General features: G+C 38.8%; 1 protein-coding gene across 2 annotated transcripts in view; it reads right to left on the bottom strand.

The window, feature by feature from the left end:
- Nucleotides 1-423: 423 nt before the first annotated feature.
- usp53b (ubiquitin specific peptidase 53b) overlaps nt 424-12,094 on the bottom strand; it is a 19,004-nt gene continuing 7,333 nt past the window's right edge. The window contains exons 9-17 of one of the 2 annotated variants that reach the window (XM_010776031.1): nt 11,529-11,675; nt 10,811-10,960; nt 10,537-10,705; nt 7,107-7,229; nt 6,250-6,976; nt 4,994-5,055; nt 3,589-3,667; nt 2,645-3,477; nt 424-1,813 (exon numbers count right to left, since the gene is read on the bottom strand). In XM_010776031.1, coding sequence (XP_010774333.1) covers nt 1,737-1,813; nt 2,645-3,477; nt 3,589-3,667; nt 4,994-5,055; nt 6,250-6,976; nt 7,107-7,229; nt 10,537-10,705; nt 10,811-10,960; nt 11,529-11,675 — 2,367 coding nt within the window. In that variant the 3' untranslated portion in view covers nt 424-1,736. Of the gene's footprint in view, nt 1,814-2,644; nt 3,478-3,588; nt 3,668-4,993; nt 5,056-6,249; nt 6,977-7,106; nt 7,230-10,536; nt 10,706-10,810; nt 10,961-11,528; nt 11,676-12,094 lie in introns of those variants that run through there. The other variant, XM_010776032.1, reaches the window with a different exon arrangement.

The raw sequence follows: 12,094 nt of genomic DNA, 5'->3' as shown, positions 1-12,094 counted from the left end.
TAGTATACTCTAATTGAAATTAATCTAAATCAATTGTGTAGTGGTTTATTTTCCCTTGAATATATTAGATATCAACAGTACAACACAATTTTGTGTAAAGGTATTCTTAAACTATGTTGTTTTATGTAAATTACAGATGAAGGTGTCCGAAAATATTTTAACACCATCCTTTGGTGTCGGAAGGCACTAACACAACACACAGAAACTGCAGATTTAGTGACAAAATGTGTGCTTTTAAAATCGTTGAAAAATAGCTGGACAAAGTTTGTTGAAAAATAAGCATAAATGACAGGATGTTAAGGAGAAGACTTGGTGAAAGAAAACATTGATATTAATATTGATGCATAATCATAAGTATGTGTCGTTGCATGAGCAAGAGAGGAGAACCAACGTTTCCAAATCCACTGTAGTTACAAATAGTTATTTAATGAATAGATTTTATTACAATTAAATCAAATCCAATAGAATTGATGTTTGTTGGACTCAAAGTCCATTATTATCATGCTCATGCTTATGCTGTACACACAGCTAGTAAGACTTTGTAAAGGCCACATGCAGGTTTCAGAACATTAGTCTTACGAACAAGAATCATTGTTGTGTATTATGGTCAATATCAGATAGGCATATTAGTTATAATGGCATCATTATGAAAATACCTGCAAATACAGACCTGTTTAAATCTGTCTACTTTAAAAGGAAGACTGAAAAAATACAATTTGACATCACTGTGAATTACAAAAAAGGATTACAAGAATCAGCACAATTGAAGGTAGAACACACAAGGTGACATGGTGGTACAGTATACAATGACCTACTGAATAACACAGAGGCTGCCCCAACTTCAGTGCGTCATAGCCATCAAACTTTAGGATTTGTAGGCTGCAAGAAACTGAACACAGCCATGCCTAATCACATGTTGTGAAATATGTTTACATACATAAACCTTAAAAGTGACTGCAGTGGGGCAGCCTTCAGCCATTCATTAACACAAAAAACCTTGTAAAATAACTGATAAAGATAACAGTTACAACAAATCAGTAACTGAAGAAACACAAGTGTTGCAATGTCTGTTCCCTGGTGAGCTAAAGCCCTAATGTGCATATAACAGGTGATCTACCCAGATATTCCTCCTTACATCTTAAACCTGCTGCAGATGATACAAACCTGTAGGTATTATTTCATTGAATGACATCATATTCCGTTTTTTATTCCTTAACACTTTTCTCGTCAACATGCTGTAATCTGTCACCACACATCTTTCACCTTTGTATTATTACCGTACAGACCACAGTATTATCAGTCTGTGGCTCACCATAATCTCTCAAGCCTTTCTTTAAATACATTGATATATCCGCAGCACAGAAATACTAGACAAATTAAAAAAATAAACATTTTAAACTTGACATAAGATGACTTTAAAGAATAATAAACACTCAAGAAACCTTTGTGCAAACTCAAAACAGTCCAGATTTTGGTTAAAACAAAATCTTCTTGCAGCAATACTGCGGGGCAATGGAAGACAGTACTGTATATGTGATAGCTGATAATCCTTCAAACTACACGCAACAGCATTTACATTAGGTTTTACTTATGTGACAAGCTTGCATAAATAAATTCCACTCAATTTGGAGAAGACGCGCTGCAGGACATATCTTCATTCTGTAAACTCTTTGGCATCCAGTTAGTACTCTACTGACCACTCTCCATCCTTGTAAACAAACCTTACCAAGTAACACTCATAAAAAACCACGTTCATCCAGTCCTTTGGCTGTCACTGGGTTCCATTTTGCAGTGGGTTTATTGCTATTATGGCCTGTAAAGAAAAAAAAAGAATAATCTTGTTTAAAAAATGTTTTTTGATTCCCCCTCTGCGTACATTAACACCACAACAAAGAATACAACTGAATACCGTCAGGTGGGAATTATGTAGGTAAAACCATGTTATATGTTATTTCATTTGGTTTTTAGATATATAGTGAAATAGTGCATTTTCTTGAAAATCAATTAAGAAATAGTGAAAGGATTAAAAATGACCAGACAGGAATCAAGGTACTTCCTTACATTTAGGGATGCACAATATCTTTTAGGCTAATAAATTATCAGCCAGTAACGGAAAATGATATTGTTATGTATTATTCCCATATTAAAAGAAAGCCACTGAATTATTGGCCTTTTAATCAAAGCCAAATTGCTTTCATTGAATTAACCAGAGCAGCGTCTACACACTCCGATACATCAGGTGGCGGTATGCACCCTTTAAAACGTTTTTGCGATCTGCCAATTAAACACAGAGAGGATCAACAAGCAGATAGAGCCAAACCAATATGGACGTTTTGCACAGTTTCAGAGGAGATAACAAAATTGAAATGTGGAATATGAATTTATCCATCCTCTGTCGATATTGTGCATCCCCAATTACATTGATGCAGAAATCCTAAAAAAATCTGATTTTGCCATACCATAGTCCTGATGATTGAATTGCAACATTGTCCTCAATGGCCTGAAATAACCAAGTATTAAGGGAACAGCTTCTAAAGCTGCTAACTGTTGAATGTATATAGATATATATAATCTCACAGTATATACTGTACAGTGTATTATCATAAGGGTTAGCCATTCACGTTTGCATATTAGAGAGGCTTACTTGTTTCAGGTCTGGCTTTTGGCACATCTTGTGAGTATGTGTCAGTGGGGAGTGTGTGGCTGGTATCTCTGCGCTCAGTCACAACCACTGTCCGCGGCATGGTGGCTGAGAGGACAAGAGGCCTCTGGTTGTGGTACTTGAGACGGTATGTTTCCGTCATACAGTTATCCACAGTGAAGTATGTTGTCAGAGAAACCTCTTGAGCTGGCGTTGCTGGTTCCAATCTGCATACGGTCAGTCTTTCCTCACTTTCACATGACGACGGGGTACTCCTCTCTGGGTCAGAGCCCGACTTGGAGCTTGCATCTGAGAAGGTTCTGAGGCCTGAAATGTCTGGCCTCCTGTGAAGACTAACAAAAGACGTGGATGAAAGACGAGGACTCGATGGAAAGGGTTCTTGATGAAGCATCCTCGGACGAAACACTGCGTGGCTAGTTTCCCCCTGGTGAGGAGGGATCCGCGGGGTGGTCCGAAGGTGAGGGGACCCCGTGGTGCCGAGCTGCCGCTGAGAGTTCAGTTGGAGAGGTTCTGCAGTCACATTGCTGGGAGGGTGGTAGGGCAGAGTCATGGGAGGACACTGGGATTCAGAGGCCTCGATGTTGCTGGAGCGGTATGAGTTTTCTCTGTCCTCGGGCTCAGAGAGAGCCAGATCATCGGAGCTGTTCCATTCGGAGCTGCTGGTTTTCGTAAAGTGCCTCTGGGCTGTACTTTCCACAGAGTGCCCTCGACAGTTTGTCAGATCCTGCTGCTCACTCTGCCTGTTATCTGAACCAGCGGAGTCCCTCTCTGAGGAAACTGCTTTTCTGGAGGTACTAGTGTTCTTTGATTTCCGTCTACGAGAGAGTGATGGAAATGATAGTTTAATAAAATGGAAATCCAATGTATGAGTCCTTGTATGTACATATTACCACACGTTATATATAATTCATATCAAAGGGCACTACCTCGAACTTGGACTGCACTTTAGATGTGAATGTGAAACTTGGTCATGGTTCTTTCCCTGAGGTTTGGGTTGATGTTTACCTATAAAATATAAAACAAAAGTGATAAAAAACATAGTGACAGAAAAAGGAAAATAAACAAAGGAAAGGTCTGCTTTTGTGGCAAAGTAAACTTTGAACATACTTAATTAAGGCAAAAGATAATGTATTTGTATCTTCTGATTTGTCCTACTCTTTTGAGTTACTTTTACCAAAATCAGATGTCACAAGATACAAATATCAAACACATTCGCCAAAAAAAAAATCTAAACCAGTAGTAGTAGTGAAACAGATTTGAGCGCTGAGATTAGTGACTTAATAAATGTAGACATTGAAAACAGAATCAAGAAAATGAAGTCTGAATTCTGCCAAAAAGCTGATTTTAGACTTTAATATCATCGTTAATATTTATTTTTCTCAGAATGACAAGATTAATGTCAGAGCTCAAACTATTTTATTCAAATGTTCCTAACCTCCTTTCCTACTTTTGAACTATGCAGTTAGGCACACAAAAAAACAAAAAGTTAAATTAAAGTAGAGACCAAGCAGAGACAAAATCCTCTGACTATGAAAGCATCATCCTCTCAGGACTCAAGGTGGCAGCAGCAGAGCGTAAATCACACTCCTCGACTTTCTCCCAGCTGCAGCTGGATCAGCCTTCAGCGAGAGGCAGCGTGGTGCTGAATTCCTGCCCTTTAAAAATAGATGTGTCATTTTTTTCCTTTGCTGTTGCCCTGGAGAGGCCCATGCAAGGATAAAAGCTGTAGCTGTCTGTTGGAAACACTGGCTCTAGATGCACATAGCCTCGATAATGTATCAAGTGCAGCACACTCAAAGTACGGCACGAAACAGAACGATATGTATGAGAATGCCAGCAGCCACGTCCAGCTGTGCTATCAGAGTGAGCTTTGAGGGATTATCATCAGATTAATGCCTGTGCAGGGCCGCTGGGTGAAGGGGTTAGAGAAGCCAGTCCATGCTCAGAAACCAATCTTCAATTACTCTCACATTATCAGCTCGTCTTATCTTCATTCAGTATTACAATAGTTTTACTTTACAAATACACAGTTTGCCCTGACAGAAAACGTGTTTTTCTTACATTTACAAATGTGATTTACTGAAAGACTATTTGTTGTGGTTTATTTTTTCATGAAATGTTTTTCAGTTTAGATGTGAGATCTACCTGACCCTGATTTATATGCTCTCAATTAAAGTTACAATTTCCTAGAGTTTACCTGAGGTGAAGTATTTGCCAATTATGAATTTAACATTTTGCCAAACACACTGTTAGGCGACAACAGTGCATAAACCATACATGTATTAAATGTATTGGACTCAAAAAGGAGGTCCTTAAAACTTTGTGACATACCATTGTGTGAAGGGGAGGACGTTGAACTTGTTTTGGCATCGCCTCCTTTTTGGTGCAGCTGACTGAAAATGAAAGACTAAAATTATACTACAACCATTCTCAATCAACCCTGTTTTCATAATTAGACAATTAGTATGTTGAACAACAATAAACAAAGAAACATTTGTGGTATTTTTAGGAAACAAATATTGCAAAGCATCTTAAGAAATTGACTCAATATCCTTTCCACAACATTCTTTAGGACATCTCATTGGGCTCATGATATCTCATTGGGCTCATGTTTGAAAATAACTTCAACGCCAGTGTATTCTCTGCAGTATTTCAGAAACACAATTGAAACAAAAAGTGAATCTAGCTGTGCAAGCTGTGATGTTCACTGAGGAAGGATGAAACAATCTGGATCATGTGTTACATGTAAAAGTTTTCATAAAAAGGTCAGTTTTATATGTCTATTTGATGAACAAATATGTTTATAGAACAAGTTATTTATAAACTTTAGCAATTCAGTTCTAGTCTAGTTTCCAAGGAAAGTATTTCTGAGTGATGATGCTTAAATAAATAATATGAATCTCAGAATAACAACAAACCACTGAAACAAGTGAACTGAGAAATGATGGAAAAGGACTTAGTCTGTCTACGTTTTTTTATTATGAATTACTTAAAAAATGTCATTATTTCCATCTACAGTAATGGAGCCAATAACTTGTATTTTTTCTTTTATGGAAAAAAGTTGTTGAAGGATTGCTTCACAGCTTAAGCAAATATTTTCAAAGCAATAGTTAGGCGCCCATATTAACACTAAAACAGTTGTTCCTCCTTTAAATCATGCTCCTTCATGTTCATACTGGGCATTTACATCAGATTATCATCACAATCCACAGTCTTTGTTCCCTGTGAAAATGTATTGCATGTGTAAAATTTAATTGATATACATTTGAAATAAGACTTAATGCGTCCAAATCTGCCAAATCAAGTTGTGTTCCAAAGTTAAAGAGTTTTCCCTTCATAATCCTCACTTATTTGTTACTATCACTGAAGCTCAGCTGGCACTTTTGACAGCCCAAGATGTATATTGTATTATATATCAATTCAAGATTAAATTATTACACGTAACATTTTGTTCCCAATCACTTCCATTGAACGTGAATAAGGAAGTAAACTTTAAATGGCAAGAGTGAACAGGATAAATTATTACAGCAAGCAAACCCTGTTATAAGGTTGATACAAAATATCCATTAAACACTGTTGTTTCCTACCTTTGCAACTCTGCCTCTGGTGTTGATCTCTGGTCTTTCACCACAAAGCCATCGACGCCAGGTGAGTCAGGATTGGTGGAGCCACTGCTGAGTCTATCGCTGCTCTCATAGCCAGACTCTATCCTCTGGATGATCCAGGTGTCGCTACGCAGCAGCGTCTTGGGCCCCCCCTTGAGTCTGCTGCCCCTCTGCTGGTTGGCTCTGCTCTCTGACTCCACAGAGCTGTGGCTCTCCGTCTCATGCCGCTGCTCGTCCTCATAAATAGTCATTAAGCACTTCTGCTTCCGATCTTCTCTGGTTCGTACGTATTCCCGCTCGTGGTCTCGACTTTGTTCCTTGTGCACTTTTTCCTGGGACGAAGGCTTGCTGTGTCGCGGGCTGTCGTGCTGCTGTTGACGCCGCTGCTCCAGGTCGTTCAGCACAGTGTCCACATTTAACACCTCCCGAATGGGTCTCCAGGTGGACTTGGACTTATTGCGGGTTCCTTCACCTCCACCTTTTTCCCATTGCTCCTGGCAGCCATCCTGATCATAGCGACTTGGGGAGGTGTTGTTCCTGCGGCCGTGCCCTCCACCCTGCGTACCGAAGGACGGACCACGCTGATCCTGAGGTCCTCTGCTCGAATGGTTCGATAACTTCTCAGCCCGTGGATAGCTTTTACATTTTTGGTCCACAGGCGGCCTGGGTCCACTCTCGGGAGGAGATAGAGATCTTGCATGTGCCATCTCTAGAGAGATACATGGATTATTGATCAACATGCTTGACTTACAGAAGTTATCTACGCTAACTTCCTTGCGCTGCTTCTCTAATATTAGTGTTTCTTATAAAAGGCATTGCTTCCTATTCAGACACTCTACCTTTGTGTTGTGATGAGTCTGTTTTCCGATGCCCTCGATCCTTTTTGGAAGTTTCACTCGGCCTCTGCAAATGCTCCATGATGGGATCCTGGAGTTTGTTCGGACTGCCAAGGGGATGTTTCGCTGTGGGAAAAACATATTTAAATGGCATATGAGTGGTTGGTCTTGGGTGTTTTTTAACTTGCTGTTGTCAGTGATACAAATAATAAGTATGTTTTATTTGTTTTTAAAGCCCTAAAAGTAAACTGTGTTGTGCATTGGAGGTATTTAGCTTTGAGGCAGCAGGGTCCACTTCCTAACCAGGTCATTTTTTGGTTAATAATACATTTAAATGCTGCTAACATTTTTTATAATTTGGCCCTTTTTTGTCTTTCATCTGTTAGCCACGAGACAAAAAAGAAAAAACAGCAAAGAACAGATGCTAGTGCATCATTAGCAATGTTAAAATACTCTTCTGATTCCATATTTGCCAACCCTGTGGGGTGTTTCTTTGTTCTGCAGCAAGCAGGTCACTGTAAGAAACAAGAGATGCTGTGAACTGTGAACATCTGCCTCCAAATCATCCCATTCGCCCAACAGCTGCACTGTCTTCCACATCTCTCCACCCCTCCTGTCTCAGTCTCCTTCTAATATTTGTATTTTTTGTTTTTAGGAAAAGATGGTCAATATTTGTGTGAAGATTTAGTCTAAAACATAATATAACATTGCAGTATAAAAGTCTCTCTGAAACATGAAGTAGGAAAGCATAATGCTGTGTGCATGGCTGCTGGATGTTACAACAGCAGTGAGTAACAGCAGTGAGTAAGCTGTAGAATTATAACTGTCAACATTTGTTCACATAACCATAATGCTGAGATTTAGGAAGTTACACTGAAAACAGATTTTAGGAGTAAACTCTAACACCTTAAGTAATTAAACAGTCCACACTTCATCATGTTGCCGGAAGTTATACAGAGACTCTTAGGGTTAGTAATGCACGTACAGTTAAACGCTGAAGTTGTCTATTTAGAGTGGAAACTATAAATATACATTAATATTGACTAATTCAACAAAAGACATATCAGTTAATAAGGCATACAAAGCATAAAATAATGAAAAAACTGAGCCATATCTCACTCTCAAACAAAAACAGTCTGCTACTTACGCTTTTCATAAAAACAAGAATCCAGTCCCATGCCAGTCAAAGTCTCTAGGCACAACACTAAAGCAAAAACAATCTATCTAAACAAGCAAGGCACCACTGCCAAAATAAACAAGCAGATAAATGGATGGACGCAAACATCGGAAATGTCTAGGGGAGGAGTGAAAACCGTGGAGCAGGAGTGCGCTGTGCCACAGGAGCAGGGATTAGGGAGGGAGGCGTGGGTGGTAATCTGTGTGCAACAGAGGCATCATCCTCATGTCAAGTTCAGGCCAGCACACAGGGCAGGACAATCTTTCTGTTTAACAGCACTCTCTCAATCCCAATGCAAACCATAACTGTCATCTGCAGACAAAAATATCATAATGCCTATGGGCACTGACATGGTTTGATGATTAATTTTGCCTGCCGATAAAAAATTGTCTGATGCGCAAACATTTTGGGATTTATGGAAGTCAGTGGCTCAGTCAGTAGGGGCCTGGATTGTGAGCCGTAGGGTCGCCGGTTCAAGTCCCCCACCCGACCTAAAATATGGAGTATGGACTGCTACTTGGAGGGGTCCCAGTTCACCTCCTGCCCTGCCGTGGTGCCCTTGAGCAAGGCACCGGACAACCCCCCACTCCCATTGCTCCCCGGGCGCTGTACAATAGCTGCTCCTCGTACTAGACTCCTGGTACTAGGATGAGTTAAAAGCAGAGAACACATTTCACTGTGTGTGTTGTGTGCTCTGCATGTGTGACCATTAAAGAGGGTTTCATCCCTCCCAATTATATTCTATTAAATGATTGGTCAAATTGAAATTGATGATCATTATGATCCCTATAACAATCTGTCATCATGTTAAATTTACTGTATTTTATAAAGCTTTGTATTTATGACCCATTAAAGTCAGCATTCCCCTATTCACACACATTCATACAGAGGCAGAGGCTGCCATACATGGTGTCCTCTGCTCAGGGAGCACACACATTCACAGACAATTACTAACTCTTGGCCATGCCATCGGGAACAATTTGGGGTGAGGTATCTTGACCAAGGACTAAACGACCATCATCTACTCCGAGCCACATCAGCACCATTACTATACATCCATACAAAATACACTATAAATACTGTACACAACTTTCTGGCAGCTACTAATTCTCTTCTGAGAAAAACAATCTCACTGTAAACAATGGAAGTACAGTTAGATAATCCAAATCACTTATCAAATCATGTTTTGAGAAATTCAAGAACATAGTAAATAATGCATTTTTTTTATAAAGTAGGGCATATACTGTATGCTCCTTTTAAGAAAAAAACATGTCTTGTTGCATTCAAATCCCATTTTATTGGGTACACAACCTGAATACTGACGGGGATATTAGCTGTGAAATGTTACCTCACCATCATGAGTTACAGTGAGACTAATTCTTCTGCTTGCAGACACTAGTTTTATGGCCTTTTACTAAGTTTACCTGTGTGTATAATACTTAAGGTGATCATCTAGAGTAAAGGCTATTACTATAACTCTGTTATGGTAGTGGTTTGCATGATACCATGGTCTATGTGAATGTGATTATTATGGTATCATTGCTAGGTCAAACTTAACTTTGATCGCCCTATTGTCTGCTGAGGTAGAGGCTTTATCACTGTCCTGAATGAATAAGCTTGAAGGTTCCTCTTCAATTGTTTCTAAATGATAGGTTTTCTACTTGTTAGAGTATGAAGTCATATTTATTCATGACATGAACCTGACACAAAGGTTTAATTATTAAGGGGGTGTTTTCAGGTGGATTGTGCCTATCTTGGCTCAGCTCAATTTCGAAATCAATTAATGAATTCCTTGAAAAACATTCTTTGATTTCTGTTGTGCGTGTTGTCATGTCATGCATGCAGTCCAAAACTATTTGACAAACGACAGTGAGATCTTTTTTCTTTTTTTAGCAGCTGTCTGTGTGAAAACATCAACTTGGATAGTTGGCTTTTCAACAACAACGTTTCACCTCTTGTTTTCAATCTCAACCTACAGTCTATCATTGTAACAGAAAGATAGAAATATTAATAATTCACAAAAAATAATATCTTTGTTTGCTGGACTGAAATTGTATCAGCAAATGTTAATAATGACATCTGACAACTTAATGCCAAAAAAATATAAATTGGCGTTTTTTTACAGATAGATCTAAGAAGGAAGATCCATGGTTTAGGTTTAGTAACACTGATGCCTGACAAGATGTCCTGAGTTAAGAAAATGATGCATGTGAAAAGTGCAGATTAGGTATGCTGCTAACTATAGGATAGTCCTACCTGTCATGTCACCATTTATCTGAGCTTTGTACCGAGGACACATGGTGGTTTGTCTTGGGGCATCTTCATTAGAAACTGGAGATCCCTCAGGATTAGTGTAAAATAAGAGAAGAGGCTGGAAATGTCCCCTGATACATTTAGAGGCAACATCTTTCCATTTGGATCCAATCTGTGAAAAATGGAAAGTGTGATATCAGAGCATTTAACACAGAGTAACAGGTAGCAGACTTTTGAACAGGGATAAAGCAGATAACAGCATAGTGTAGTTCCTAACCTCCTTTACAGTAGCATCATCGAAAAACATCCATTTTGAAGATTTGGTGTGATAGGCGAAGGCTGAGTAATGTTTACTCGAAAAACAGATCATCCCCACCAGATGAAGCTCGCTGCGCTTGGCGTTTTCATCAGTGACACGATTGAAAAGCTGAAATGGAGCACGTTGAGACAAGTTTGATCTCCACATGTTGCTCTCTGGCAGATGCTAAATCCTACGTGTGTGTATTTGACACTCAGTTGGAGATTAAAGCAGACTGACACCATCATTACTATTTTCACGATAACAAATAGACAGTAACTCAAACAACAAACATCTCTATATAAGTAATATATTTAAAAACATGATGCAAATATATATAAACAGTGGATCAGGAACCCTTTGCAGTTTATTAAGATAATGTCTATCATTCATTGATCTAATGACAGTTTGATCTAATGACAGTTTTTTATAGTATAGAGCAACACATTTATCCCATACTATGTAAACCAGGTGTGAGTGTTTTTATCTTCTTCCACAACAAGTCAAAATGTGACTTTGTAATTGCAAATGTTCATAGTTTTGTCTATCTAGTCCTCCCTTTGTTATTTCTGTCTTTTGTTATTTCTTATGTTGAATCATATTTTATTTTATCCTTTTTTTAATGTTTTCAACAGTACAAAGGTAATCATTATAATACTTAAGCAGACATTACATTTATTCTGGTTAAGTTCCTTACCCCACACAGATTCAGTCGTGGGCCAAGTGACCGAATGACATCGTCCGTGAGATCAGACTGCTCAGCATCCCATACAAATCCAATGGTGACGATCTCTGGACAGTTCATGAGCACACGGCGGATCTTGATACTCTGACCGCAGTTACTCTGCAAAATATAAATAAAAACGTATTCAAAGTCTGTAATAATTATAAAGTACATACAATAAAAAATAAAAACACTGAACATAGAATTAATACAAAACAAATTAAAGATTTCAATGTCCATTTTAATGTGGGTTCAAGTTTCAACCCCCCCTTTTTTGTTTTACATTAGATTGCATTAAGGCTTTATGATATCGTTCACAGTAGGCATTTGAACATGTAAAATTGCTGATCAACACTGTCATTGAATTTATGATGATTTAGTCAACTTTGTAACACCCATGGTGTTCCCGGTCAAAAATGACCGAAATAAAGAAATGGAATTAGTAACCAACTAGATGTGTTTTCCCCCCCTTATGTGCCCATCCCCCCATGTGAATCACACCTGGCACACACACACACACACACACACACACACACATT

Source organism: Notothenia coriiceps, unplaced genomic scaffold (assembly GCF_000735185.1).
Source record: "Notothenia coriiceps isolate Sejong01 unplaced genomic scaffold, NC01 NC01_scaffold00016674, whole genome shotgun sequence".
Lineage (NCBI taxonomy): Eukaryota > Metazoa > Chordata > Actinopteri > Perciformes > Nototheniidae > Notothenia > Notothenia coriiceps.
This window is presented reverse-complemented; position numbering and strand designations above follow the sequence as displayed.